Source organism: Pituophis catenifer, unplaced genomic scaffold (assembly GCF_029215685.1).
Source record: "Pituophis catenifer annectens isolate HBS135680 unplaced genomic scaffold, rPitCat1.0.hap2 SCAF_6, whole genome shotgun sequence".
NCBI classification, from domain to species: Eukaryota; Metazoa; Chordata; class Lepidosauria; order Squamata; family Colubridae; genus Pituophis; species Pituophis catenifer.
In genome coordinates, this window is record NW_027256886.1 from 95,814,091 (window position 1) to 95,841,443 (window position 27,353).

The window sequence follows — 27,353 nt, forward strand, 5'->3', positions numbered from 1 at the left end:
CAGGGCAGCTACAGAAATCCAGGAAAAGTTGTGACTTAAGGAGTTGCAGGTCATCTCTGTTCCCCACAAAGGTTTTTTTCCTAAGTGCACATTAATGGAGTATTTTGTGACCTAAAACTCTATCCTCCTATTCACAAAGTCTGCATTTAGAATTGTAAAGTAAATTGGTCAGTTTCCTTCCTGCTTTGATTTGTTTATTCAGCTGTTATTCAGTTGACCAGAAAAGGTTTGCTCCAAAAACTTTCCAAAGCCAAGGTTTATTTTTTAAATTTATTTTTTTAGTATATTTTTTATACTTCAAGATGCTAAAACAAAGTTTCAAAGTGGTTTATAAGGTTTATGGTAAAACAATTGTTTACCATTGGAAAAAAAACATTGACATGCAAACACATGCACATTCAATTCTTTATCTGGGAGTCCTGCTCGTAAAAGTGTAAAATCACTTTTAAGCTATACTAGTCCCCTTGTCTTTCCATGTAGCTTCCTGGCAACAATGTGAAGGTGATTTTCTATTTCCTTGTGAAGGAAAGCCAGGTGCTTGGTCCACAAAAGAAACAACAGTGATCATCTTGAAGAAGCTGAGTAGACCAAGGAGGCAGCAGGGGCACTTTGTCTGTTTCAGAGAAACCTGCACAAAACCTTCACAAAACCCCAAATCTCAACAGCAATATTAGTTAATTATTGCTGTGCTAATGGTAGCCAGAACATTTACAATATATATTTCCGCTTCTATTGATTCCTTGAGATTTGAACAGTCTTTTCAGGTGGTGGTGAATGAACTATTCAATATTGGCCCTGGTAGGCTTGTTATAGTACCCACAAAGTGTTTTGGTGACAACTCTTACTTAATGTACACAGAATTCCTTGATTCATCTTCTATGTCCAGAGTACTATCTAATCCAGTAGTCAAAGTATATAAATAAAATGCTTGGAAAATAGCTAAAATAGTTTTTTTTTTTCTTTGTTGCGAATAGAAATCCAAGATAGAGGAAGTGGATAGATTCAGAAGGTAATCAATGGGCTAAGTTGCTGTGATATAGGTGATACTGTAGTCTCTCTTTAAGAATGTCCCTTTGAACTCAGGTTTTGAGGGCTAACAGCATTTTACATATCTTCTTTTTCTGCAAAGTTGACAAAAGTTGGCAGTTCAAATTCAGAGCATTTTGAATAAAACAGATTATCTGTCTTAGTCAATGACAACTTTACAATGGGCTACATGAGTGCCAGTAATTAAAACTGAATACTATAACATAATAAAAGCCTGATAAATATGTAATTCCATATCCAAGAATTAGATTTATATTCTAGAAGACAGAGATTCCATATAGGTAACAGATTAACAGAGTTGGAAGGGACCTTGTAGGTCATCTAGTCCAACCCCAACTGCCCAAGCAGGCGACCCTACACCATTTCTGACAAATGGCAGTCCAATCTCTTCTTGAAAGCCTCCAATGATGAAGCTGCCACAACTTCCGAAAGCAACTTCTGTTCCATTGGTTGATTGTTCTGTCAAAAAATTTCTCCTTATTTCTAGGTTGAATCAGTTTTTATCCATTATTCCTTGTCTGGCCTTCAGGTGCCTTGGAAAATAGCTTGACCCTCTCCTCTCTGTGGCAGCTCCCCAAATATTGGAAGACTGCTCTCATGTCTCCCCTGGTCCTTCTCTTCCCTAGATAGCCATGCTCAGTTCCTGCAACCATTCATCATATGTTTTAGCCTCCAGTTCCCTAATCATCTTGGTTGCTCTTCTCTGCACTCTTTCTAGAGCTCAATATCTTTTTTATAGTGTGGCAACCAAAACTGGATGCAGTATTTTAGGTGTGGTCTTCCTAAGGTTTTATAGAGTAGTATTAATACCTCCTTTGATCTTGATTGTACCCCTCTGTTAACGCAACTTAGGGTTGCATTGGCTTTTTTGGCTGCCGCTACACACTGTTGGCTCATATTTAATTGGTTGTCCACTAAGACTCCAAGATCCCTCTCACAGGGCTGTTACGCCTGGTTTCACCCAGTCTATATGTGTACTTTTGGTTTTTCTTCCCTAAGTGTAAGACTTTTGGAACATTTCTTAATACAGCTTTGTTGAAGCCCAGGACTTCCCTTAAATATAACTTGAATCTTTTAGTAATGCTGAATGCATGATCAAGCCTGCAACTAGTACAGTCAAGTGGCGTGGAATAAAAGTGAGTTTAAAGAACATATATTAGCTATTTCTTTGTTTTGGAGTCCAATTCTTCTTAACATTTATTCTGCACTCAGTTATCTCACTTAGTGAAGTGCGTCAGGGCATGAAGCAATAATGGGTTTGCTTCTTAACTAATGTGTTGCAGAGCCTGCCACTGATTGGGGGTTGAGAGGTCTGGCTTAAAGTCACCCAACTTCCTTTTGTGCTTATGGGAGGACTAGAACCTGGGTCTCCTCACTCCTAGTCCAGCCCCTTAGCCACTACAACATGCCATCTCAGACCTAAGGTATGTGTTGAGGATCTCAAAGTATGTTCCATGAGTAGCAAAGGAGAAGGACCTTTGAGGTCCTTGCTGCTCTTTGAGCTTGATGGTTTTCTTGCAGATGTTTCATTACCAAACTAGGTAATATCATCAACACCGATGCTGTTGCCTAGTTTGGTAACGAAATGTCTTCAAGAAAATCATCAAGCTTAAACAGCGCCAAACATTCTCTTCCATAAGAAGAGGACCTGTTTGCTCTAGGAGTCCAATGATAGAACATCCTCCCCACAGAAATATAGCTAACATGAACTTTAATAAACTTTATTCTGGAGCTATGTGAATGCTTTTTCATTTGCTCAAGCCTTTTAACATATTGATCCACCATTCTAAAGTATACTGCTCTGTCATTCCATTTGTTTTTTGCTAACACGGTGTTCTGTTTTTGTTGAGTACATAACTTTTGTAGGTTTAGGTGAAGAGTAGTCTGAAAATTCTCCTGCTGATGTTTTCCAAAAGTTAAAACACAGAAAGAGGAAAGGCTTAGCAAATGCCCAAGGAAATGATGTCAACCTATGGGAAGGTTTGAATTGTAAGGCACTTTAGCAAAATTTCCTTTGAAGGATGGAGTTATGTTTATTTTAAATAAATTAAACAAATTTGATAGATGGAGACCAAGAAATCCCTCCTCTATCTACTTTTTCCAACCTTGGAGGAATGAACAGTCTGTTTCCAACTGGGGCTTTTTATGTATTTTTAAAAAATTGATGCCCCAAAGTGAGTATATTTTCCTGTTCACCCAATGAGTAGAGGCACTTATATCTTATCAGCAGAACTGGTAAGGTGGCAGCTGTGAATATTACACTATTCTGCCATTTGGCGAACATAATTCTTAACAAGATATGCTTTTAAGAGTTTCCCCCAGCTAGATATCTTTCACAAAAAGCAGGTGTACCATGTTATATAAATATTTGAAGTCTGCTAGAAGTAAACAGGTAAAAATGAGTTGACAGCAGTTCGATGATAGGAAGCAAGCAGGGTACCTGGAGGATTTGTTTCCACCAATTATTCTTTTGTTGCGGTGCTGAGTCAAACGAAGACCACACAGGCCAATATTGGAACCTGCCAAGAAAGCCAAAATGATTAGGTTCATATTCATTTGCCACACAATGCAGATGCCAGAATCACACTTTGGATATGATTGTAGGCCATTGGTTGATTGTTGTCCTTAGATGGTAGGAAAATGGTACTACCATAGTAGTTTGTTCCCTTATAACAGTCTTCCTTAATTCTTTATTTTCCTTACAGTGCTAAGAGATTAAAATAGACTAGACTAGACTAGACTAGACTAGACTAGACTAGACTAGACTAGACTAGACTAGACTAGACTAGAATTTTTTATTGGCCAAGTGTGATTGGACACACAAGGAATTTGTCTTGGTGCATATGCTCTTAGTGTACATAAAGGAAAAGATACGTTCATCAGGAATCATAATGATAGTCATAGGTACAAATAAGCAATCAGGAAAATATCAATATAAATTGTAAGGATACAAGCAACAAAGTTACAGTCATACAGTCATAAGTGGAAGGAGATGGGCGGTGGGAACGATGAGATTAAAAGTGGAAATAGCAACATTACCAATTCTTGAAAGGAAGAAAATCTTGACAAAAAGATCCCACAAAGAAAGAGCAGAAAAGAAGAAACAGATAAAGCATATGCAATTTCCAGTTTTCAGCCAAGAATTATCACCTTAAGCTAAAAGCAATCTTTCCTCTCTAATAAATGCATTTTCAGTATGCATTGTCTCTCTCTCTCTCTCTCCCTCTCTCTCTCCTCTCTCTCTCTCTCTCTCTCTCTCTCTCTCTCTCTCTCTCTAACAAATAAGGTACTGCATTTATAGTACATTCTGGAAGAGGTTTAATTTCTCCAGAACTCCACATAAACATGTCCCTTTAAAGAGTAGCAATAGCAATAGCAACAGCACTTGCTAAGCGGTTTACAGTGATCCCAGCACAAAAGTTTTTCTTCCAGTCTCTGGATCTTCCAGTAGATCCAGAGTAGAAACGTGAAAGGATTTAATTGAAACAGAACAGGCTTTACATTCAACTATTTTATGTAACCCCTTTTTCCTCTATTGACACTAATTTCTTTTTCCCCAAGGACCCACATTTTAATTTTAAAAAAGTCTTAATTTGAAAAGGTGACATTAGAATGATGATTAGATTAGATATAGTTGCCAAATTATATCACTTGGTTATTGTCATCGATCCTAGTACTCTTTCCTCACACTGGTCTAGTACTTCAAAAGTTGATCAAAACCTTTTCCAGCCTTTTTACTGAGAACTTAGAACAGAATAGAACAGAAGAGTTGGAAGGGACCTTGGAGGTCTTCCAGTAGTCCAACCCAGTGGTGGGTTGCTTCTGGTTCAGTCCCGTTCTTGCGAACCGGTAGTAATGGCGGCGGGAGGCTCTGCCCACCCGCCCGGACATCATCATGAACAATCTGCACATGCGCAGAAGCACGTGTGCATTCTCCTGTTGCGAACCGGCAGCGGAGGTAGCAGCCACTCAAATATTGGAACACTGCTATCATGTCACCCCAGTCCTTCTTTCACTAGGCTTCTTCTTGCACCATATCTGTCATCAGACGTTGGCGATCATATTGGCGATCCTATTCACTAGACTAGACATACCCAATTTCTGCAACCGTTCTTCATATGTTTTAACTTCCAGCCCCCTAATAATCTTTGCTGTTCTTTTCTGCACTCTTTCCAGAGTCTCTATTGCTTTTGTATAATATGGTGACCAGGGGTGGGCTCTATTTACCTTTACTACCGGTTTGCAGTGGGGCTGTGCACGTGTGCGAGCAAAGCAAGCGTGCACGCGTGGTCTTCTGCGCATGCGCAGAAGCGTTTTGATGACGTCGGGGTCGGTGGGCGGAGCCTCCCGCCAGTTTTACTACCGGTTCTATAGAACCGGTGCAAACCGGGGGGGCAACCCACCACTGATGGTGACCAAAACTGGATGAAGTATTCTAAATGTGGTCTTACTAAGGCTTTATAAAGTGCTACTAATACTTTACATGATCTTGATTCTTTCTCTCTGTTAATGCAACCTAGATTGCATTGGCTTTTTTGACGGCTGCCTCACACTGCTGCCTTATATTTAAGTGATTGTCCCCTAAGAATCCAAGATCCCTCCCACAGTTATTGCTATTGAGTCAGGTTTCACCTAATCTGTACCTATACATTTGGTTTTTCTTGCCCAAGTGTAGAACCTTACTTTTCTCTACAATGAATTTCATTTTGTTAGATAGGACTCAGTGTTCAAGTCTGTTGAGATCCATCTGGATTTTGAGCCCATCTTCTGGGGTATTGAGTATTCCTGCCAGTTTAGTGTCATCTGCAAATTTGATGAGTTCCCCTTCTCTTCTCTCATCTATATCGTTAATGAAGATGTTGAATTGTACTGGGCCTAAAACAAAATCTTGGGGTACCCCGCTGCTTCCTTCCTTCCATCCATGTAGATCAGGGGTGTCAAACTGGTGGCCCATGGGCCAGAAGTGTCACGTGCATGCCATGCCCACCCCAGATCCGCAAAGGGGAAAAACGTCACAAAGCGTCATGTGACGGCAACGTGACGCTGCAAGTTTGATACCCCTGATGTAGATGAAGTACCACTAAGGACTATTTGTTGAGTGTGGGTTGCCAGCCAGTTATAAATATATCTGGTGGTGATGCTATCTATCTCACATTTTTTTAGCTTACCAAGTAGTAGGTTGTGGTCTACTTTGTCAAATGCCTTGCTGAAATCCAAGTATACTATGTCCACTGCATTTTGCTGGTCTACTAATTTAGTCATTTTATCAAAGAATGAAATAAGATTTGTTTGGCATGATCTGCTTTAACAAACCGTGTTGGCTTTTGGTTACAACTTTGCTTGCTATTTGCAGTTTTGTTGCTTGATTATCTTTTCCAAGATCTTCCCAAGTATTGATGTCAGGCTGATTGGTCTGTAGTTTCCTGAAATTCTTTCCCTCCCCCACTTTTGAAGGAAAAAAAAAATAAAAAACTTGTTTTAAATGGAACTGAATTTGATACCTTCCACAAGCTAAGCCTGTTCTGAAACCCACTGAATTCTGAAGTTCAACAACACTGGAAACATGGATGTTGCATTTTCTTGGAAGAGAATAATCTCATGGCCAAGTAATTTACATGCTTGATTTTTATTGACAAGAAAGAGGAGTTGGGGCCCACAGAGGCTGCAGATCAAAATCAAAGAATATGGAGAGGATCTTCTTTCTTTACATATTGCTTTCCTACCACAATTGCCCCTTTATACGCCTGTCAGCCTGTTAGTTGCAGCAACTCAACATGAATTTCTGGAAACCCAGTTTTCTGCCCAAGAAGTCAAGACTAAGAGACTTACCATCGTTCCTTATAAATTGTCTCTCCTTTCTCATGTAGTCACATATCACACGTGCACTTTTCTTCTGCCTGCAGTTGTGTTGACCACTTTGATGGATGATACACTCTGCCAAGGTATGCTCAGTCCCAGAGCATTCCACATTGTCCAGGTGGATGGGTCCATGCCATGCATCTGAATAAGGCCTATGGATGGCGACTGCAGTACCACTGGAAGGAGAGACTTGCTTAAATTAAGCAGGAAGTCACTACAAGCTAGCAGCATGTAGAGAACCAGACTAGGTTTTATTTCAAGTCTGGAACAAAGATCAGGTACCAAAGGTTCTGCTGATCTCTCCTGGATAAGCCACAGTTTGGCAGAATTGAAACCCAAAATGCTTGGCTTGGCTTGCTTTTTGATTTCAGACTAAAAAAATCTGCATAGAACAAAACTATTCAGAAGCACTGCTTGAGAAATCTGTACTCAGATTGAAACATATTGTGGGTGTTTTGTTCACTACGTAGAACAAAATAGGACTACAGGTAGTCCTCGACTTACAACCCTTTGTTTAGTGACTGTTTGAGGTTACAATGGCATTGAAAAAGTGACTTATGATTGTTCTTCACACTTATGACTGTTGCAGTATCCCTGTGGTCACGTGATCAAAATTCGGACATTTGGCAACTGGCTCATATTTGTGGACAGTTGCAGTGTCCCAGGGTCGTGGGATCCCCTTTTGTGGCCCCCATTGTCAAGCAAAGTCAATGGGAAAACCAGATTCATTTAACAACCACATTACTAACTTAATAACTGCAATTATTTGCTTAATAATGGTGGCAAGAAATCGGGCAAAAGTCACTTAACAACTGTCTTGCATAACATAAATTTTGGGCTCAATTGCGGTCATAAGTCAAGCACTACCTGTACTTTTCCTAGGCAGGTCTGAGTGGAGGAAAAATCCAAGACCTCTCCAGTTATGCAGAGGCCTAGGAGACATATGGAAAGACCCGGAAGACCAGGGAGATCAGCTGGCATGGTGTTTTGGTGTAATGGCTATGAGAATAAACTTGTGGAACTAGAGGAAGAAGACAGCCAAGGCAATGAGTTAAGAGAAATCCAAAACAGGAATGCAATTTGAGAAAACATCACAGTCTTGCCCCTTCCTAGTTCTCTTTAGGATAAAGGCAGTGAGGGGGAGGGACATTCAGAGTTGCAACGTTCTGTTATCGTATCTCTATAATAAAAGCAATTTTAATCTCTCTTTTTATCTCTCAGTGGCCTTTGATACCATCGACCATGGTATCATGCTGCGCCAATTGGAGGGGTGGGGGGTAGGGGGCACTGTGTTGCGGTGGTTCTTCTCCTTCCTCTCTGACCGGTCGCAGTTCATGTTGATGGGGGATCAGAGATCAACCTCGAGGCGCCTTGTGTGGGGGGTGATGCAAGGGTTGGTTCTCTCGCCCTTTTTGTTCAACATTTATGTGAAGCCGCTGGGTGAGATCATCCGTGGTTTCAGGGTGAAGTGCCATCTGTACGCTGATGACACTCAGCTGTACATCTCCACCCCGGACCACCCCAACGATGCCCTTGATGTGATGTCCCGGTGCCTGGAGGCCGTGCGGATCTGGATGGGGAGAAACAGGCTCAGGCTCAATCCGTCCAAGACTGAGTGGCTTCCGGCATCCCGATATAGTCAGTTGATGCCATCACTGACTATTGGGGGCGAGTTGTTGGCCCCCACAGAGAGAGCTCACAACTTGGGCGTCCTCCTGGACACACGGCTGTCTTTAGAAGAGCATATGACGGCTGTGGCCAGGGGAGCTTTTTATCAGGTTCGCCTGATCCACCAGTTATATCCCTTTCTGGATCGGGATGCCTTATACACGGTCACTCATGCTCTCGTCACATCCCGCCTGGACTACTGTAATGCTCTCTACGTGGGGCTCCCCTTGAGGAGCACCTGGAGGCTCCAGCTGGTCCAGAATGTGGCCGCGCGGGTGGTTATGGGGGCGACTCGGCGCTCCCATGTAACACCTCTCCTGCGCAAGCTGCACTGTCTCCCGGTGGTCTTCCGGGTGCGCTTCAAGGTATTGGTTACCACCTTTAGAGCGCTCCTTGGCTTAGGACCCGGGTATTTACGAGACCGCCGTCTGCCACTGATAGCCTCCCATCCACCAGTACACTCCCACAGAGAGGGGCTCCTCAGGTTGCTGTCAGTCAAACAATGCCGACTGGTGGCCCCCAGGGGGAGAGCCTTCTCTGTGGGAGCACCTACCCTCTGGAATGAGCTGCCCCCCAGAGATACAGCGGATCCCGGATCTTCGCACCTTTCGCCATTCCCTAAAGACGTATTTATTCCAGCAAGCCGGACTGGCCTAACTCTTTTAAATTGTTTTAATTTTTAAATTGTTTAATAATGGGTCTTAATATAGGGGTGCTTTTAATTGTGGGCCAAATTAATTTAATTGGATTTTAATACTTTTTAAAATTTTGTATTTCTTGTGTTTTATTTGTTGGCTGTTCACTGCCCTGAGTCCTTCGGGAGAAAGGCAATATATAAATATAAACAAACAAATAAATAAATAAATAAATAAATAATATCCTTTTAATATTTAGTATTTAGTATGCATTTTAGTATGCATTTTAGTATTTATCTATTTCAGTATTTATTTTAGTATAGTGTATCCAGTTTTAGTTACTACATTGCAAAAAAGATTTTGAGACTTTGGAAAAAGTGCAAAGAAGAGCAACTAGGATGATTAAAGGCTTGGAATCTAAAACATATGAAGAACAGTTGTAGGGTTTGGATTTGGATAGAGAAAAGAAAGACTAGGAATGACATGATAGCAGTATTCCAGTATGTGAGAGGCTGCCACAAAGAGGAGGGAATCAATTTATTTTCCAAAGCACCAGAGGGCAGGATAAGAAGCAATGGATGGAAACTAACCAAGGAGAGAAGCAACCTGGAATTGAGGAGAAACTTCCTAAAAGTGAGGACAATTAACCAGTGGAACAGCTTTCCTTCAGATGTTGTAGGTACTTCATCACTGGGGGTTTTTAAGAGGAGACTGGACAGTCACTTCTCTGAAATAGTGTAGGATCTCCTGCTTGAGCAGGGAGTTGGACAAGAACACTTCCAAGGTCCTTTCCAGCTCTATTCTTGACTGTTTCATAATTTTGGTATTCTGGTATATTTTGAAGGGCTGAGAATTGGCAGCAGGGTCTGAGGGGAGGGAGGAAAGAAGGGAAGTGGCCTCTGAGGCCATGCTGGGAACTGCCAAGAGAAAAAGGTCACACGGGCACCTTGGGAAAGGAATATGTGTACATCGCTGCTACAGGCTAATTTCTCCAGTCGCTCCACATCTAGCCATGTAACTCAGGCAGGGAAGCAGCAGGAGGTCACCTTAGACCAGAGTTCTCAACCTCAGCAAGTTTAAGAGGTGTGGACTTCAGCTCCTGTCAGACCTGCCCCAGTCTGATCTGTTAGGGAAGTAAAACTCTCGACTCCATTTGAAGTGAAAAGACACTTTTACTAAAAGATGCTGATTGCAGGAGAGTCAAGCGGAATCTAAAATTCTGCTACTACAGAACTAAATCCTTGGTTTTCCCCCTAGCCATCCTCCCCCTCCTCCCCATGGTCCATCCAGGTGTAGCCCATCTAGCACCGCTGAGATGTTATGAGAAACTCTGAGGTGTTTGGACTGGTGAAATTCCACCCTCAGGGCAAATAGCCTTGAAGATGCCAGTGCACCAGTACGAACTGGATTCCAAAATGCTCTGTTCTTTCTTAACTGTCAAATCTCCCCTCCCAGTTTCCCATCTTAAAGGTATATGGATTTATTGTCCATTTGTTCCCCCCTCCCTTCCCCAATTGATGACAGAATATCGGCAAGGCACAAAGCTGAAGCTGGTGGATCTGACAGCTCCAAAAGGCATCTACCTTTTCCTCATATACAAAAGCCATGCCTGGGGGAGGGCACCAGTTACATCTGAGCCAGCCTGGCACAAGGCACTGGGAGGCACAGCACACCAGTAATCTGATTATCTTTTGTTAAGGAAAGAGAGGGCAACTTGCAATATACACACAAAGTCCACTCCAAGGGTGCATTCATGTCTCTGCTCGAAGAGAAACTCAAATAAAAATATGGAACTGTGGTTAAGCAGAAAAGCAACCAAAATACACAAAAATGTGCTTGCAAATTTTAATTTGATTTCTACAAAAAAAAAAAGGGGGCAAGGATAATTTCCAGCCCTTTAAATAGTTCCACCATCTGCCATAATAACTATGTGTATACCAGGCAACAACTCTCATTTGCCATCAGATTTGAGAGCTACACTTGCATGTTCTCAGTTAGAGGGAGCCTGCTGAGGGCCACATTACAAAACTAGGTGGGAGCCATGGTGTGGGAGGGGTGGGGATTTTAAGGTACGAAATAGATGTTTTCGTTCTAGTGCCTCTTAATGCTCCCAAAATGCCAACAGTTTTTCTTAAATGGAACTTCATTCTTAGCAAACTACACTGTTCTAAAGGCATACGTTGGTACTGAAGGCCACAGAAGAAGGACTTTGTAATACTTGAAACATGGTTTTTACTGACATATTATTGGATGTTTTAATTCTTGTGATTACCTGGACAGATGACTATTTCTAAACCGATCAACCTTTGCTTTGAAGGTCTTTGTTGTGCTAAGTATAAAAGTAAAAGTAAGCCATTTTTTCTGGTTCCCCGTTTTCATAGGAAGACCCCACTTTTATCAGAGTATTCTAATAAATTGCTTGCAAATAATCTTCTGACTCGGTTGCTTATTGGAAAAGGTAAGCCAAGGCAGAACCCAGGACAAAATTTGGCCATCTTTACTCAGAAATTGACTTTACGAAAGCTGCTTTTTCCTAAAGAGAGTCTTGCTGTGCAGTTACCTGTAGCCCAGCTGCCTGCAAACCACAGCTGCAGCTCTCTCTGTCCAGCCTTCAGCACAAATTCTGCCCCACTCTCCATTCAGAAAAAGCTCCACGTGGCCTTCATTGGCTTGGTCCCCATCCACCAGCCGTACCAGAAGCCCTGTAAATGAAAGCCATGCTTAAGAGGCCCAGAAGAAAGAGCTAGTACTGAAGTAAGCTGATAAATAACTTGGAAACTCAATTAACACTGCCAGGGCCAAAGAGGGCCAAGGCAAGATAGGCATTCTGCAATACACCACAATTGAGAAGGAAGGCAAGAACCGGGACAATTTAACCAGCAAGATTGTTGTTGGTGGTGGTGTGATGGTGGTGTAAGAAAGAAATATTTCATCCTAGAAGAATGAAATATTCTAGGAAATATTAAAAATGCAGAATATTATATTTCCCTGGATGAGAAAAGGAGAAACATGTTTTTAAAGACAAAGCAGCTCCCTGCCCCCCACTTCAGCACCAGGATGATGGCATTAAGACCTTTCACCCTCAGGACATGATAGAATTAGCTTCATTACCTCATCACCCAGCAAGATTCAACCAAGCCTGGGAGTCATGACAACCTACAAAGTTACCCCTCCATGGCCCCATGGGAGTCTGACAATTAATCAGGATACTTGCCCTTACAGGAACAGGAAGCTCCAAGGCGGGGCCCAAGAGAGGGTATAAATCTCTCTTTCTCTCTCTCTCACCCATGTACTCGATTGCCCAGGACCTCAAACCACGTAGTCCTGTCCACCATTAAACCATCTTTCCAATCAGCCTCCATGTTTCTAGTGTCTTTCTTCCCACTTGGAAACTGAACCCAGATGTACATTTCTTCCAAAAGTGGTGAGAGAGAGAATGAGAGAAAGAGAGAATATGGCACAGTGGTTAGGGTGCAGAACTGCAGGCTACTTCTGCTGATCACCAGCTGCCAGCAGTTTGGCAGATCGAATCTCACCAGGCTCAAGTTGACTCAGCCTTCCATCCTTCCGAAATTGGTAAAATGAGGAGCCAGATTGTTGGGGGCAAGAGGCTGACTCTAAACTGCTTAGAGAGGGCTGTAAAGCACTGTAAAGTGGTATATAAGTCTAAGTGCTATTGCTATTAAAATGTGAGGCTGCTGGGGAAGGCAAAACATCTGGAAGTTACTCTGAACTACTAACTCTTCCCAGCTTAGTTTTCTAAAGGCACTAACACATTTTTAAAGGCTAAAAACATATTGGAAATGAAGACAAAGTCCTTTGACTCACTTACCCCCATTTTCTGTAATGTCCAAACTGCATGCAATTCTTCCATCTGCCCCAAAGATGTATAAATGGGGACATATCTCATGTTTGTAGCAAATATATATATTTGAAAGAAGATATGGGAATTTGGGAGTTATCACCTTACCTTGCCATCGGCCGGGGCTGGAGAAGTTGCCTGAAACAACACACAGAAAGAGACAGAAAGTTCAATGTCCTTTACCTATTGATATTAAAATTAAACTCCATCCCTCCATTTTATACAGAAGTCAGATAAAAGAATAAACCTGCAGAACACCTGTTATCACAACTAAAGACAAAGACATCAGTGACAAGGAATAATATTTTTTGAGTGTGACCTATTAGCTCCTTACCGGTTTTATCTTCAGTGATTCTGTTGCCAACTAGGGAACAGCATATTCCCACATCTTCTTCGTGTGAGCAATCATGTTGACCCCAGTTACTATGGGGACAGTCCATCAGAGATGATTCTGTGCCTATGCAAGCCACATCGTCCAGCAAGATGAAACCTTGGCCTGGCGCAAATTCATCCTTTGATGCCAGCCTGGCAGGACCACTGAAGAAAAAGAAAGAGAGAGAGAGGGGGGGGGAGGGAGAAAGAAAGAAAGAAAGAAAGAAAGAAAGAAAGAAAGAAAGAAAGAAAGAAAGAAAGAAAGAAAGAAAGAAAGAAAGAGGCTTAGTAGCCTTTGGGCTCAGAACCTCCTTCAGAGGCTAACCACTCTCATCAATAAGAATTTATTCTTTGGGAAGAAGTGCATAAACCCAATTTAAAGAAGAAATGTATTTGTAAAGTGAAGGTGCTTCTCTGCATGAGCTCGTTCTCAAGACATTAGAAAGTTTCTCAAACTTAGCAGCTTTAAGATGTGTGGACTTCAACTCTAAATTCCCCAGTCAGCCTGATTGCTGGGGAATTCTGGGAGTTAAAGTCTACACATCTTTAAATTGCCAGGGTTGTAGGGCCCTGCATTAGAAGATGTTACAAAACGTCCTTCAGGATCCTGCAAACACATCCTGTACATGTGAGCTGGTAGAATAACATCATAACAGAATATCAGAGTTGGAAGGGACCTTGGAGGTCTTTTAGTCCAACTAGTCCAGCTCACACATACAAGCAGTATGATAGTTATAAAAAGCATTTTATGGTTTAATTCATTTTAATAAATCAGTGGAACTTCTAGGTGGAACTGCTTGAATTAAATAGAACAGAATCATTTATTTAATTCCCTGCCTTCATTATTTTCATAAATAATTCAAAGTGGCGAACATGCCTAATACTCTTTCCTCCTCCTATTTTCCCCACAATAACCCTGCCCGGTGGTTGAGTTAAGAGAAAGTGATTAGTCCAGGTCACCCAGCCAGCTTCCATCCCTAAGGTGGGACTAGAACTCACAGGCTCTTGGTTTCTAGCCTGGGACCTTCTTCACTAGACCAAACTGGGTCTCTTTTAACATTTTTCCTTTAGTACTCTCATCTCTCCTTTTTTCCAATCTTTTCCTCTTTTTCTAATACTGGGAAGCGCAAACATTTTACATACATTAAATAAACACTGATATAAAGAACACTCTGGCATAATTCAGATATGGCATCCTGTTATAGTCAAGACATTTGTGACCACTGAAACAGAATACACAGCTGAAATTAATTTGCAAACAGTGACATTTTGGCAGTTGACGATAGTCTGTTCTACTTACTTGAAGCCCAACTGTCTGCAAGCAACCTGAGCATTGATTCCTGTCTTCCAGCCATCATCACAAATACATCCCCATCTTCCATTGTGGTAGATCTCTACCCTTCCTTCACTTGGATGGAGGCCTCCTGTCAATCGGATTGTTCCTTCTGCTTTGTTGCAAGAGATGGAAACCAAAAAAAAAAAAAAAAAAACCAGCAAAAAACAACAACAACCCTAAAAATTTCTTTCTATACCATTTTCAGAAAAAGTGGTTGTAAAGGCAGCCTTCAAACCCAATATTATTTGGTACAGTAGTTACCTACGAAGGGGTCACAAATAACCCCAGCATCTTCAATATGGTCACAGTTGTGTTTCCCCCAATCACTCTTCTTGCACTGGTCCAGTGAAAGCTCATTGCCTGAGCACTCCACTTCATCCAGCAGGATTGAGCCTGAGCCCTTCCCAAAGTGAGCCCAAGACACAGCTCTTGAGAATCCACTGGGAGGAAGCGAAAAACACACAGCGTAAGAACTGATGAACAGGAGAGAAAGCACTGCTTTGAACAAGATGCAAGAGATCATAGTCTTGCCCTCTTAAATGTCCTCATTCAAAGAAATTACCTGAGATCCAAGTGTCTGCAAACCACTTCAGCATCCTTGTCATCCCACTGATCATCACAGATGGTGCCCCAATGGCCATCATGGTAAATTTCTACTCGACCCTCAAAGCTTTTTGTGCCTCCTACCAGGCGAAGTGGAGATCCTACAGCTGCTTATCAAAAAGAACAAGGATAATAAAGAAACACCATCCAGCATAATCCTAATGATTACACAAAATAGATCCTTTCAGCTATTACCACAAATCTTTTTCTTGACAATATAAATTGTATTTCTTTGAATATACACCAGTTTGATATACACCAGTCAACATTTTAGGGGATAGGAGGGCACTTGCATACCCTTCACAAGGTCAATGTACTCATTCCTTCTGAGGAGCACACCACTCGGGTGAAATTCTAGCGGTTTGGGCATACTGGTAGTAAAAAATGCTTTTAAAAAGTAAAAAAAAAAGTTGACCATGCCCACCCAGTCACATGACACCCCCACACACACACCAAGCCATGCCCACAGAACCAGTAGCAACAAATTTTACATTTCACCATTGCCACCACTGCTAAACAATTATTTTATTTACCTAGCTTCTGGACAGAGGATCAAACACCTCATTCACCTAAACAAAATGGCAAAAGATTCTGAGCAAAAAATGTGTGTCCATGTAATCTGGAATTGCTTATTAGCAATTAAACATTTAGAATTCATTATTTGTCTCATGTACAATTTCCCCAAATTTCTTGGAAGCTATCAACTTTTGGACCAGAGCTCCTACAAAAAGTTTCAAAACTTGTTTTCTAATTTTATTTTATCCTGTTAATTTTAATGTTTTTTATTTATGACTTTATTGTAAGCCGCCCAGAGTTGCTTTGATAATGAGATAGGTGGCATATAAATTTAATAAACAAATAAATAAATCTTGTCTTGATACCAAATCATATGCCATATAATTTTTCGACCTGAAATACACCATGGTGAGATCCAGAACAGTACATAACATGATCAATGAAACTTAAAACTGTGCTGTTTCTCCAGTGACAGTACGCAAAGATGGTATGGTCTTCAAACAGGCAGATTAATTTCTTTCATTGTTTCGTTCATTACAGTACTTTACGCTTAGGATCAACATGCAGGAGCAGACAAGCACAGTCAAGATGGTGGTTGTATCCCTATGATGAAGCCCTGTCCCCTTACATGCCTTCTGACATACATGAAAGGGGAGGGGGCTTTGACCAACTTATCTTGGATACTAACTTGACCTGTCTCCCTCACAGATATCTGTAGAGCAGCACAGAGGTGATCTTAGAGAAGACAGGTGGCAACCATTAGTAAAATGTAAGCTTAGTCTTGGATAACAAAGAGTGAAAAGAACTCCAACCTTGCTTTGCTTTCAGAATCCTTGAAGAATCTTCTCAAAGGGTTGACAATGCCGCTTTACCAAACAACATTATTTTGTAGTTTTGCTTCGACGCAGCAAAACTTCCAGGATTATTGACTTTCTACTTTGCTAAAAGAAATGGAATCTACCGGTATGTATTTGTCCTCAAGTGTACCTTGAGATGATCCACAAGTGGCCCCTGCAGTTCCCTGGATACAAGCTCTGAATATTTCCTGGTAACTGCACTGGGACAGCATCTTCTCATCACCACGACAGTTTGCAGACTGAAGATGTAAGGGTAACAGCTCCGAACTGGAAGGACGCTGTCTTAGGGCTGTGCCAGTTTCACTATCCAAAAGCAGAAAATGCAGTGACTCCAAAGGTAATAATAGGTCTTGTTAAGATACAGCTTTCTTCCATATATATATATATATATACCAAAAAAGTTGAGTTCTACTATTTCTTTAGTTTTTCAATTTTCAAGAAAGTTAATTTCTCTTGAGAAAAACAGGTGGCTCAATCCAATGAAGTGTTTCTTACCTGAGCCCCAGTTGTTGGCATACCACACTGGCATCCAAGTCAGTCCACTCATCATCACAGATCATCCCCCACAGCCCTTTGTAGTATATTTCCACCCTGCCACTTTCCGTAAGTCGCACTGAATCTGTCAGGGCAAAGAGACCAAAAGAATCAGATCAACAGAATCTGCAAAAGGTTACATAATGTCTTTCCCAAATCAGGCCTCTTTCTTCAGCTGTCATGGAAGATGGAGGAAATTCCTCAGGGTTTGGGAGGGCACACATTTATCACAGATTTTTATCAATGTTTTCTATGCAATGAAAAGGGGAACTTTTGACTGTTGACTGCTGACTGTTGCAAAGGAAAATGAATGCTAGCTTGTTTCTATCAGTAATAAACCACAATGTGAGAATTCTTAATAAGACTGAAGCCTTGTTTTTACTTGACTTTTCCATGTTTATTTATTATATTTGTATCCCATGTCATTCAACCTTTTTGATGAATGAAATGAAAAGGTTGAACTGGAAAGAGAGTGGGACAGCAAGTCCCCGGGTAGAGAACATCCTGGTTTAAAGATGACTCATAGTTAACAACAGAGCCTACTGTAGCAAAATCTGAATTCAATGCACAACGATTCAAGTTAAATATACAACAGTTCAAGTTCATTACTCAATACTACGCAGTATTATACAATAATAGTCTTCTGGCTTATGTACCAATGTGACTTTAAGGAGAGACCTTGGGAATGAAACTCCTCATTAAACTGGAGACTGCTTATACACTGTTTTCAAGGGGAGAAAGTGCAGCTAAAGGAATGCAGTTGCAGATGCTCTGGGGAAGATGATTCCTTGAATCTCTGTTTGAGCCACTGAGATCACTTCCTAAGCAAGTTACATCCATCCATCCTTTTCTAACTTTGTCTCTATTCTCAAGGAAAGAACTGCTTTCTCATAGTACAAACTTCAGCTGGAAATTATTGTAGGAGGGCTTGTAATCTTTCTCTCCCAATATCTGTTGGAGTCTACTTTGTCAGACTTGCCTCAACTTGGCCTCCTAAATTGAGTTGAAATGATCCTTGGCTTCATTTGTTGCAAAAGGAATAGTTTTATTAGAAGTCAAGTGAATTGGAGTAAAACAAAACCAGAACTGAAGTTCGATTAACTTTCCCCATCCAATTCCTCTCCTCCCTTTGACCCCTTATTGTCCAATTTTACTTGAGTAAATTATTATTGCAACGGTCCTGCATTCTTCTCCCAGGGCAACAACCTTGAAGATTCAGAGTGTCTGAGAGGCACCTGTCAACCATCCCACTCAGTCATCTGGCAAAGATAGACTCCTGGCTATTTGTTTTTTCCAAGATTATGCTTTACTGAAGCTTAAGTGGTTACAGAAGTAGTATAAGCTGAATTTGAGGTTTTCCCATGCAAATAATATAAACTAAATTTTCCTTTTCCCCCCCATCCCCCAGTTATCTTTAAATGTCCAATTAGGTGCTTGTACATTGTTTAGGAAACAGGTTCTTGGCTCCCAGCTCTGCATATGATTGCTGACCTTGGCTGGCTGAAGCTTCTCACAAGGCTCAGCTGGACTTCCCTCTCCCCCCCCTCCCCAGCACCATCATTGCTAATGTCAGACTTTCAGCTCATGAAGGAGAGATGCAGCCATTCTCTTCCCATCAACTCCTTCAGTTTCAGTTTCCCCCTTCTGTCTCCCTCCCCACCGCCATAGTTCATGCAGGCTGTGACAGCTAGCTGCTCTAGCCCAGAATTTTCTTAACCTTGGCAAATTTAAAATGTGTGGATTTCAAGTTCCAGAATTCAGCCAGCATAGGAGTTGAAGTCCACCCATCGCAAAGTTGCTAAGGTTGAGAAACTCTGTTCTCCATGGCCTGCCTTGGCATCTGGCTAGTGGTTCTCACTGCACCACCTACCTTTTAAAGAATGCCTCACCTAACATCCTCCACCCTAATCGAAAATCTCAGTTACTTTGTGATAATTCATCATTTTAGCCATCATCTATCTACTGCAGGATGAAGGCCTCTTCCACATGTTTCTAACCTATACGGTCCTCAGCTTTCTTTTGCCAATTGGGCACACAATACTTGCTGATGTCATAGCTCCATCTTGTTTTAGATGGAGCTAAAGAAGCGTCCTCTTTCGTGGACGCTTTTTATCAAGTAGGATCCATTCGATGATTGCCTTGGTCCACCTGCCATCAGTTCTTCATACTATGTGATCAGCCCATTTTTTAAATGACAATTAAAAAGGAAAAAAGAATGGTCATATCACACAATTACCAAAAGGGGCATTTCCATGTGTGACTCATGTAAAACAGGGGAACACTGTTGTAAATGTCATCTTCACTTTTTTTAACACTTCCCCAAGAATGCTCCTGGTCACCCAACTTCCTGATGGTTTATGAGAGGTCTAAATGCTATTCTGTTTCTTCCCTTTTCATTTTCTCCCACCGTTTCCTTTCCAGAGGGAATCCAGTGGGTTAAATATTAAGTACATTTTCTTTGTAACACTGTCTTCTGTTTAGATTTCTGGTAATCCAATCTCCATTCCAGAAAACTTGAATTCTTAATCTGGGTGCAAGTCCGGTTTAAATCAAGTTGCTCCTTCTATTTTTAAAAACATTCCTAACATTTTTAAGGCCTCGTTTTATAGTTATTAATTCTACCCCAATTTTCACCTGTGATGCTTACCCTGGCTACAGTCACAATTTGCCCAGCCAGTTGCTCCTGAAATGAGTTGATAGAAGCACCAAGGGTTGGGTCCCCCATCTGGATTCCTGCAGTAGTTGTGGTTTCCTAGTCCCCGATTTGGATACTGCTGAATATAATCAGGGAAGTCTGACCAGTTTAAGCAAACTGACCCAGAGAAGGTTGTGGTGAGGCTTCCATTATAGTATCCAGAAGGCTGCATATCACAGAGAGCAAATCCTGAAAGTGGAAGAGAAGGTTCATGTTTAGTTTGATTATCAGCTTGCGTAGCATCTCTGATGGCAAGTTATCTTTTGTTTCCCTCTGAAAGTAGTGCTGAGCCAGAAAACAGCCATCTTTTTTGTGACAGGATTTTATTAGGCAAAACAGCAGCACCTGCAGTCTTTCTCTCTCTCTCCTGCCTCTCCTCCTTCTTCTGGCTAAACTCTCCTGAAATGGAAAAGCCATGATCGGATATTGCTGCAGAATTGTCATTTAGGATATGTTACATTTTATCACTGGACAAGTAGATGTATTTCTAAGGCACTGGACTGTTAAATTCCTTGATCTTAACACTTTATATAAATGGGTGTTTGTTTTATAAAATTTTATGTAAAAAGGGGTCAGTGGAGAGCACTGAAGTTTGGCAAGTTTCCTGTAATCATTTAGCAAGTGTCTCTCAACACCTGAGGAAAGAGGAGGAGGAGGAGGAGGAGGAGGAAGGCTTAATTGATGCCAGTTCAAATTTGGGTTAAAATAGGTCCCTCATTCTAGCTTCATATTTGCTTTGAAGACTGATGTGGAAATTTCAGGATGCTGAATCTTAGTCTCAATACAAGACTCTCTTGGTCACATCATGTATCACACAAAACCCAGACAACATGTTGATGACAATCACAGAGCCATTTAATGGAAAAATGATCTTCAGTAATATAAAAATATTTATTTGATAGTAATAGAAACATCATCACTTAGATTCTTACCTGCATTCTGCAATTGTTTCTGATTGGGCTGCGATCCTAAGACAGACTGAGGTTGGATAAGGCAGAAGAAAGAACAAAAGCAAACAGATTATCACCCCATTACATTGAAATTGAGCGGATGATCAAAATTTCTCTTAAAAGAGCACTTTTTATATAGCACAGAGGGGGTAGGGTTTCTGACTCTAGAAATCCCACTACTTTTGTGGGCTGCTGCTCAAGCTTCACCTCATTGAAGGCTTTGGCTGAGACTCAGCTGGTATCCTGGACACCAAGTACAATTCTTGTGTTAATGTAAATGATGTGCTAACCCCTCCTTGAGCTATTCTTGAAACAATTTATAAGAGAGAGTTGCAGTCCAAAATATCTTTGAACACCCAGAGTTTGTATAAAAGCCTCCAGGACATATTAGAGAAAGAGAGTCTGTACAAATTGATTTCTCAAAACCACCAATCAAAATGTCATTATTTTATTGCAGGGGTTTCCATAGGGAAGGGTCAGAAAGTAAAGATGGGTCCACACATATGCGTGCCTCCATTTATAACCTCCAAAATGAAGAGAATTAAAAGATTCTAAAGGATCCAATTCTCTAATCATTCTGGAACACATTTGTTCGTTTATTAAATATATGTGTTGCCCATCTCACTATCAGGTGACTCTAGGCAGCTTACCACACAGTAAAAACAACAATATACAGCATTAAAATATTAAAACAATTAATACAAACATTAAAATTAACAAAGGTGACTAAGGGAGGAAACAAGATACAAATGGGGTAGAGGTAGAAGCTTAACTCAGCATAGTGCATACCAGTAGTAACAGTGTCATTGGAGAGAACAATCCAGTGGTGGAATTCAAATAATTTAAAAACTGGTTCTCTGACCTACTGACCAGTTGGGTAGGCGTGGATGGGTGGTCATGTTACTGGGTGGGCGTGGCCATCACTCACTCACTCACTTACTCATCACTCACGTCAAGGGGTGCTTTGCCTCGCCCAGCCTCTCATGACCATGGGGATGCTGCAACAGTTGTAAGTGTACATGCCACAGATACCTAAATAAACTTCAAGCCTGGTGCCATGTTACTAAGCCTTATTATCATGAGAGAAAACTAAAATGAATTGAAGGATCCACACCCCTATCTCCTTTTTAAAAAAATCTTACTATCAGTGAGCAATCTTGTGCCTTGGCCACTCCAAAGCAATAAAAGAGATTTCTGTCCCAAAGGTGCTTTTTCAAGAGAAAGTTGAAACTTGTAGAAAGTTAGCACACACTCACCCTGAAAAATGAAATATTTTGAGAAATATTAAAAAGGCAGAAAATTAATTTCCCTAAATGAGAAATAGGGAAACATGTTCTTAAAAGGCAGGAAACAAACTCAGTCTTTCTTAATAGCCCCAAAGAAACTGAGGAAGTCACCTTTTAAAAATGCAGATTTGGTAATCCATTCAAGACAGAATTAAAACCCCAAAGAAGCCAGCAACTAGGATTAATTACATTTATTAAACAAGATTAAAAACCCCAAGTCATTGCCGGCCTTCGTGAGACAAACTAATTAAAATCAAATAACAAAATACACAAAACAAGCTTCTAAATGCTGTAGAACAAACTGTATAAAAATCCATGTACCCACCAAACCAATTTGTCAGCTGCTCAGGACCTCAAACCCATGTGGTCTTGTTCACCAATAAACCATCTTTCCAATCAGCCTCCATGTTTCCAGTGTTTTTTCCCCACTTGGAACTGAACCAGATATTTCTTCCAACTCTCTTGAAAAAAGCACCTTTGGTACAACTATGACCTGGACGACTGAAGAACCTTATAGACAAGAGACTCCTGTGCTCGGTGAACTGACAAAGCACCCTTTCACACCCAGGAAAAGCAATCCGTAGATCCATTTGCACTACTTAAAGATACCAGCTGGTCTCACTCACTTCACAAGATATCCTAAGGAAATCATCCAGATTTAAGGAAAGATCACATGCCCCTAGAAAGGCAGTAAAAAAATCAGACCGAGTGCCAAGCTTGCATCCTGCCCCATGGAAGTACATCCCAAAAATACATCCCAAGCAGTGTAAAAAGCTTTTTAAAAAGTCAAACCCCTAATTAAAGTACCAGCAAACAAACAAACAAACAACAACAATAACAAAACTCCAGAGAAACAGCTCTGGCTAGGCTAGTCTGGGCATACTGCCAAGAACCATTAGCTGTTACAATGTTACAAACCTTAACTGGAGAGGCAGTTTCTGAAAGTTCTTAAGCAGGGCAATAACGATAAGGATTAGGCTAGAAACAACACAGAGGCATACCAGAATGTTTCCTTCCTGCCTTCCTGACAGGATTAGCCCTCTAAAGTGGGTAAAGTTTGTTTTAATCTATTTTAAATTTTTAAATTTTAAATTTTGTATTTATATGTTTTATTCTATGGCTGTTCACCGCCCTGAGTCCTTCGGGAGTAGGGCGGTATACAAATTCAATAAATAAATAATAAAAACAAAATGCTGTTGGAAGGAGATTTCTTCCAACAACCGGTTCACTGAACTGCTCAGAAAGTTAACAAACACTTCTCCTGAACCAGTGCAAACTGGCTGAATCCCACCACTGGTACAATCCAAAGGTGCTTCTGCATACGGACTTTGCACCACTCCAGAATCAGCTCCAGATATATGTGATATCATTCTGTCATTTGCATTAAATATTTGAACCAATTTATTTTGGCTTTAGTCTGGTGCATTTGAAATTATACAAATGGTGATAGCGGTATTTCCATTTGCACTTCTAGTGCCGCAGCTCTGTAGAGTTTGAGGTCAGACTGTTTTTCTCCAGCAAGCCTTTCAATACTCTTGCTGCTGATGTTCAGTTTCTGTAGCATTTTGCCAAAGCACAATTATTTCACAGGTTTTTAAAGTCCAACAGAGTTAACAACGTCCTACAAATCAGCTCAATTTTTAATTTGCATATGCATCAAACACATAGTACATATTGCATTAATTAAACATGCAAAGTGGAGAGGAGCAGAACACTCATTAAATGATGTCTGCACTTTCTCCATGATCATCCAAAGAGATGATCCCTCCAAGCTCAATGGAAATAAAGATGATCATGGACTGACTTTGAACTGCTTCTGTGGGATTGGACAGTAGAAACAGTGGTGGGGTAGAAGTACTTGGGCTACCAGTTCTGACCTATGAACATTTTGGATGACCATTAGATTTTAGCAAAGAGTTAGGATTTTTCTACACCACTTTACTGCCATCTAGTGATTCACTGGAGGTTTGCAGTTTAGATGTGTTTGTCCTAATTGTAGCAGGAATGACAGAACCTGGCAGTGGAGTTGAGAGATCAGTCTAGAGTTTCTATGTAGCTGCAAGGGAACTTAGTCCAACCCACCTTGAATTCCATTGACCCTTATATAACCACAAGCAGGTACTAACTGTTAGTTGAGAAGATTCCTCTGCATAGGCATGATTAGCAATAAATCAGTTTAACTGGACCTTCACGTGTGGACCTGAACTTTCATGCCTGACAAATAAATAAATATACCCTAACAATGTTTCTTAAAGGTGGACTGAAGAGACCTGAGGGTCTGTAAGACCACCCAGGAGTCCACAAAATCAAAATTGTTTGCCAGATTTTGAAGATATTTGCAAAAAAGTAAAACATTTTCATACTTCTCATTATTGTTTTTTATTTGTTAACATTTATAGGTTTTTTTCATGAAATGTATTTCATTTGTGTTAATATCTAATGTCTTTAACGTTGTTATGTTTACAAGATTCAGTAAATATTCTACAAATGCATCAGTTTTAATTTTTAATGTGATAAATATAGATAAACATGACCCATACAAACAAAAACTCTTTTGGGGTCCTCCATAATTTTTAAAAATCTAAAAGAGTTCTGAGAACAAAAAGTTTAAAAAACTGTCCTAGCTGATTTAAAAAAAAGCTTTACCATGTCTATTATGAACCTACAATTTTCTGTACCTACAGAAAAACACTCTTATTTTGGCAACACTCCATTTTGGAGCCAAAGATGTTTTGAAAATGATTAAGATTTTCTCCTAAATTAATCCTAATCCTGTACTTTACCTGAAATATACTGTGGGAAGCCCCTCCCCCTCCCGAAGAATGAAATATTTTGGGGAATATTAAAAGAGGCTGAATATTATATTTCTCCAAAGGAGAAATGGAGAAAATTTTTAACAAAAGCAGAAAGCAACCTCCAACAGCCTCCAAATGCCTAAAGCCTTTAGAGATGGAAATGTTATGCCTATTAAGAAATCCAGACCAGTCTATTCATAAACAAAACATCTTCAGCTCCAGGTGATGGGATTAAGAAGGAAAGGACATGACCAGTGATGGGATTCAAAATTTTGTACTACTGGTTCTGTGGGCATGGCTTGGTGGGCGTGGCAGGGGAAGAATACTGTAAAATCTCCATTCCCACCCCACTCCGGGGGGAAGGTTACTGCAAAATCCCCATTTCCTTCTGATCAGCTGGGACTTGGGAGGCAGAGAATAGATTTATTTATTTATTTATTTATTTATTAAATTTTTATACCGCCCCCTCTCCCGAAGGACTCGGGGCGGTGAACAGCCAAAATTAAAAACACACAATACAAATATTAAAATACATTAAAACAAAATTAAATTATCTTAGGCTTCTCCAATTTAAAACCCCAATTCACCAATTAAAAAAAATTTTTTAACCCAGCCCGGCTTGCTGAAATAAAAAAGTCTTCAGGGCCCGGCGGAAGGTCCGGAGGTCCGGGATTAGTCGTATCCCTGGGGGCAGCTCATTCCAGAGGGCGGGTGCCCCCACAGAGAAGGCTCTTCCCCGGGGGGTCGCCAGCCGACATTGCCTGACAGACGGCACCCTGAGGAGACCCTCTCTGTGGGAGCGTGTTGGCCGGTGGGAGGTTATCGGAGGCAGAAGGTGGTCTCGTAAATAACTGGGTCCTAAGCCATGGAGCGCTTTGAAGATGAGAACCAACACCTTGAAGCGCACTCGGAAGACCACTGGAAGCCAATGCAGCTCGCGCAGGAGAGGTGTCACGTGGGAGCGCCATGCCGCCCCCATAAGTACCCGCGCGGCCGCATTCTGCACCAGTTGGAGCCTCCGAGTGCTCCTCAAGGGGAGCCCCATGTAGAGAGCATTACAGTAGTCAAGGCGGGAAGTAACGAGGGCATGAGTGACCGTGCATAGGGAGTCCCGATCCAGAAAGGGGCGCAACTGGCGTATCAGGCGAACCTGATAGAAAGCCCCCCTGGCCACGGCCGTCAAATGCTCTTCTAAGGACAGCCGTGCATCCAGGAGGACACCCAAGTTACGCGCCCTCTCCGTGGGGGCCAATGTCTCGCCCCCAATAGTCAGCGATGGCACCAGCTGACTATATCGGGACGCCGGCAGCCACAGCCACTCAGTCTTGGAGGGATTGAGTCGGAGCCTGTTCCTCCCCATCCAGACCCGCACCGCCTCCAGGCACCGGGACATCACTTCAAGGGCATCGTTGGGGTGGTCTGGGGTGGAGATGTACAGCTGAGTGTCATCAGCGTACAGATGGCACTGCACCCCAAAACCACGGATGATCTAGCCCAGCGGCTTCACATAATCCCCACAGATGGGGATGGGGCCGGTGGTATTTACCGGTTCTCTGAACAACTCAAAATTTCCACTACTGGTTCTCCAGAACTGGACAGAACCTGCTGAATACCATCTTTGAACGTGAACCTTAGGACATGCCATTAACCCACCACCAATCAAATAATAACAGTACACAAAGCAAACCTCAAAATTACAAAATACTGTAAACTGTATAAAAATCCTTGCGCTCATCAAGCTAATTTGTCAGGGGTCCCAGAACCATATGCTGGTTCTGCTCATCAATGAATGGAATCCTTCTTTCCAATCAGCCTCCATTTTATTTCTAGCGCCTTTCTCCCTGCTTGGAACTGAACTAGATGGAGTTTTCTTCCAACAATAGGGGAATTAGAGCAGTGTATGAAGTGCTAATTCTTAATTAATACTATACTGCTCAATGAGAGCTAACAAAGATGTATGTTCCAGCAATCAATAGTATTTGAGCTTTCTAGATTATTTCAGTTAACATCCTTTTAAAATAATTATTCTTGAATTTGTAATAAAGATATCTAATTAACTGTACTATGTTATGCATCTAAATAGACTTTAGCCAAGTCAAACTGATCTGCAACCAGTTAATATTGCCAAAACCAGTGGTGAAATCCACTTACCTTCACTACCAGTTCAGGAACGAGAGCGCGCAGGAGCGCGCACGCACCTCTTATGCGCATAGCCTTCTGTGCATACACAGAAGGTAAAAAATGGGATGTAATGATGTCCCGGTGGGTGGGCAGAGCCTCCTGTTGCTACTGGTTCTCTCGAGCTGAATAGATCCAGTCGGATTTCACCACTGGCCAA

At 41.3% G+C, this 27,353-nt stretch overlaps 1 protein-coding gene across 1 annotated transcript in view; it reads right to left on the reverse strand.

The window, feature by feature from the left end:
• Positions 1-27,353, reverse strand: part of LOC139318298 (neurotrypsin-like) — a 53,752-nt gene that overhangs the window by 14,917 nt on the left and 11,482 nt on the right. Inside the window, exons 2-13 of the mRNA XM_070945691.1 lie at positions 20,917-20,962; positions 19,937-20,173; positions 17,251-17,374; positions 16,886-17,058; positions 15,342-15,489; positions 15,041-15,219; positions 14,744-14,891; positions 13,406-13,608; positions 13,180-13,209; positions 11,770-11,911; positions 6,877-7,082; positions 3,488-3,566 (exon numbers count right to left, since the gene is read on the reverse strand). Coding sequence (XP_070801792.1) covers positions 3,488-3,566; positions 6,877-7,082; positions 11,770-11,911; positions 13,180-13,209; positions 13,406-13,608; positions 14,744-14,891; positions 15,041-15,219; positions 15,342-15,489; positions 16,886-17,058; positions 17,251-17,374; positions 19,937-20,173; positions 20,917-20,962 — 1,715 coding nt within the window. The remainder of the gene's footprint in view (positions 1-3,487; positions 3,567-6,876; positions 7,083-11,769; positions 11,912-13,179; positions 13,210-13,405; positions 13,609-14,743; positions 14,892-15,040; positions 15,220-15,341; positions 15,490-16,885; positions 17,059-17,250; positions 17,375-19,936; positions 20,174-20,916; positions 20,963-27,353) is intronic.